At 40.2% G+C, this 2,961-nt stretch overlaps 1 protein-coding gene across 1 annotated transcript in view; it reads right to left on the reverse strand.

Annotated features, from left to right (window-relative positions):
• The window catches only part of ATAD2 (ATPase family, AAA domain containing 2), a gene marked incomplete at its 3' end in the record, with an annotated part of 20,700 nt that overhangs the window by 16,291 nt on the left and 1,448 nt on the right, over window positions 1-2,961 (reverse strand). Inside the window, exons 3-4 of the mRNA XM_010140094.1 lie at window positions 2,576-2,729; window positions 947-1,077 (exon numbers count right to left, since the gene is read on the reverse strand). Coding sequence (XP_010138396.1) covers window positions 947-1,077; window positions 2,576-2,729 — 285 coding nt within the window. The remainder of the gene's footprint in view (window positions 1-946; window positions 1,078-2,575; window positions 2,730-2,961) is intronic.

Below are 2,961 nucleotides of genomic sequence, written 5' to 3' on the forward strand. Positions count from 1 at the left end.
CGGACGCTTTCCCTTCCTCGCGAGTACCTAGTGCGGTTTTCCTAAGGAAAGAAGAAAGATCAGTCACAAACATGCAGAAAACCCAACGCAGGTATATTTGATGTCTATACAGTAACATTATCAAGGCATTCCACATACATAAAAGCTTACTTTAAGGTACAGGTGGAGAGAAGAGGAACATCACTCTGGCACCCAGGATTAGTAACAAGAATTTCTGCTCTAAAATAGAGTCTTAGTAACCTGTGATGGTTAAATACTTATCGGGATACAAAACTGTGTGTATCAATTAACCACAGCGGTAGAACCCAGGAAAAAGCAATTCCTAGCAGAAAAAAAACATCAGTATGGGCATTTGAAAGATGATGTACAAAGTACTAGGGACAACTTTGGTTTCAGGAGTTAAAAAAGGAATTCAGCTCTAAAGAAAAAGCTATGAAAGCAGGCTATGGAGATGTTTAAAAACTGAAGTGCCTGTCATTCAAAAAAACAGTGGAGGAATTTAATTTACTGAGCAAAACCAAGACAGAGGAAATATGACTGCTGTATTTGAACCTAAGTTCCCCTAGGGATACAGGACTCCTCCTGCACACAGGCTGGGCTGGCACAAGGCAGACATCGATGAATTCCGTTTTTAGCACGATTTGCAGTGAGAATCCAAGCCCTGAAACAGCTGTTTCTGAACAAGTGAACTCTCAAAAACGATAAGGTGATCCAGAAAGCACAGGATAAGACATGTATTTCAGCATCTCACTGCTATTTCATGGCTTCTGAAGAAAATATTTATTTCACCCTTCGAGCTTATCTGTGGTGTGACCCTAACAGTAAGATGTTCCATCAGAATTAGAGAGCAAAACGAGATGTTATTTTAGACTACACTATTCTTGGGAAGAAGTTATTTTAGCTACATTAGAATTTCAGATAAAGAATTTCCCTCTGTGAAGTACACTACTTTTACAAAAAGAGCAAAATGAATCAATATCTACTTTTCCATTACGTGACGCCCCACGCTCTGCCAGCATTCGCCGTCTACGCATCTCCTCCATGTCATCCATTTTTTGTAGGACTGCTTCTGCAGTACTAAGAGAAAAAGCTGACATGTAAGAGCAAAGCCAGGCAAGTACAGCACAAACCCCACCATTTAAAACACTACACAGAACCAAAATGACATTTTAATACCATACACACTAAGCCAGACTCATCAACACCTACCCAAGTTTTTAAGCACTACTTAAAAACAAGTCAAATGTTGACTTTTCTAGAGAGAGATTTAAGAACAAGCGTTTGAGCACTTGCAAACATACACTGGTTTCAGGTTTACTTCCCTGTTCGCTAAACATGGTAAAAAAAAAAAAAAAAAAAAAAAAAAAAAAAAAAAAAAAAAAAAAAAAAAAATAAAAAAAGGATCTGGTTTAGTAGCTAAAAAAGAATTCTGAAGATCTGTCCTGGGTTCAACAGGAAGCAAGATAACAAGAAGGAAATTCTGGCACTTTTTCATAGCACTTAATTTGCTCTGCACGATAGCATCAAGTCGTTTTTAGTTCACAGCCTTCAGACAAGTATCTTATTCTTCTCTGAACTGTAATTTAAGTTTTGTGTTGATTCTCCATGACTAGAGATGCTGGAAAAAAATCCCACTGCTGCTACAATGTGCAAACCTTTCCAAAAATTATGTCATCTTGGACTTGATAAAAAGAATTAAGCCATGGACAGACAGGCAGAGACACCAGGACTACTTCACCTTGGCTGTATCCAACTTTCCTCAGGATCTTCACTTAACCGAGCATAATTAAAATATTTGTAAGCATGGAAGAAAAGTTGATGAAAAATGAAGGTGCTTCAAATACTTAGAAAATTGATTTAGAGGGCATGTTCAGTCTACCAAAAGTCACCACATATAGTCACCATTTTGGATGACAAGACAACACATAAACCCACCAAGCCCGTACATCAGAGATGCTCTGGTATAGAGCATCTCTGTAGAGGTATGAAGATCTCTCCACAACCGGCAAGCCCAGAACAAAAACACTAGTGGCTAATTTCAACATTGGCTGTGCCCAAATTCTTTACACAAGAAGCACCTTCCCAATACATCCTCCCACACACTCTCTCAGACCCGAAAGTTTTAAATAGCTACGAGCACCTTATTTCAAAACCCCTCGGGTTAAACAGCTTGGCTGTGAACGTACAAAGGCCACATCTCACATAAATCAATAGATTAATACGAATTACAGGACATACTGGTGCAGGCAGAGGAAGAGGAGGAGACCCCAATTGATCAGTGGCAACAGAAGGTCAGCAGAGGTTGCTCACAACAGAACATTAGCAGAGGTGCTGAAAGTCTCAGGCTGTGCAACCCTGCTTGGGACTCCGCTGTGGAGGACACCTGCAGCCCAGCAGTTACCACTGGAACCTGCCATATCCGCAGCAGCAGGCAGGCTAGTCTCAGCCTCACCACTGACCTGCTGCCAGAAGTAATGATACCCAAGGCCCTACATCGTATCACACAGTTCTGTGACGTCAGCGCACAGGCTTCCTTGGAATAGCTTTGCCAGACGACGAAAAAAACACGACTCACTTTGTTATAAGCTTGTCAAACAAAGCAGATTGATTTGCAGAGGTGTAGGGACTTTGTCGGAGCCTGCAGCTTCGACGGACCTCCAAATCCCTGTTTTCTTCATGGACTTGTTCTGCAGCTTTTGCATCAGCCCTGGTCTTCAGTGTTCTGGGGACTAAAATGCATTAATATATAAAATGTTTTGAGATAGAAAATCAAGTGTTCCCTTTATTTTACTGTTGCTCTAGTAAAATGTAAAAAAAATTTGCGGAGGATTGATTTTTTTCTGTAAATACTGAATTCCAAGTTGTTGTCATGTTCACAGCATTCAACTTAAATTATTTATGTTTAAACTACCTACTCACAAGCAGGACTTGTTTAGCAACTTTTTAATAGGCTGGAAAGCC

This window comes from Buceros rhinoceros, unplaced genomic scaffold (assembly GCF_000710305.1).
Source record: "Buceros rhinoceros silvestris isolate BGI_N320 unplaced genomic scaffold, ASM71030v1 scaffold4297, whole genome shotgun sequence".
In the NCBI taxonomy this organism is placed as follows: Eukaryota; Metazoa; Chordata; class Aves; order Bucerotiformes; family Bucerotidae; genus Buceros; species Buceros rhinoceros.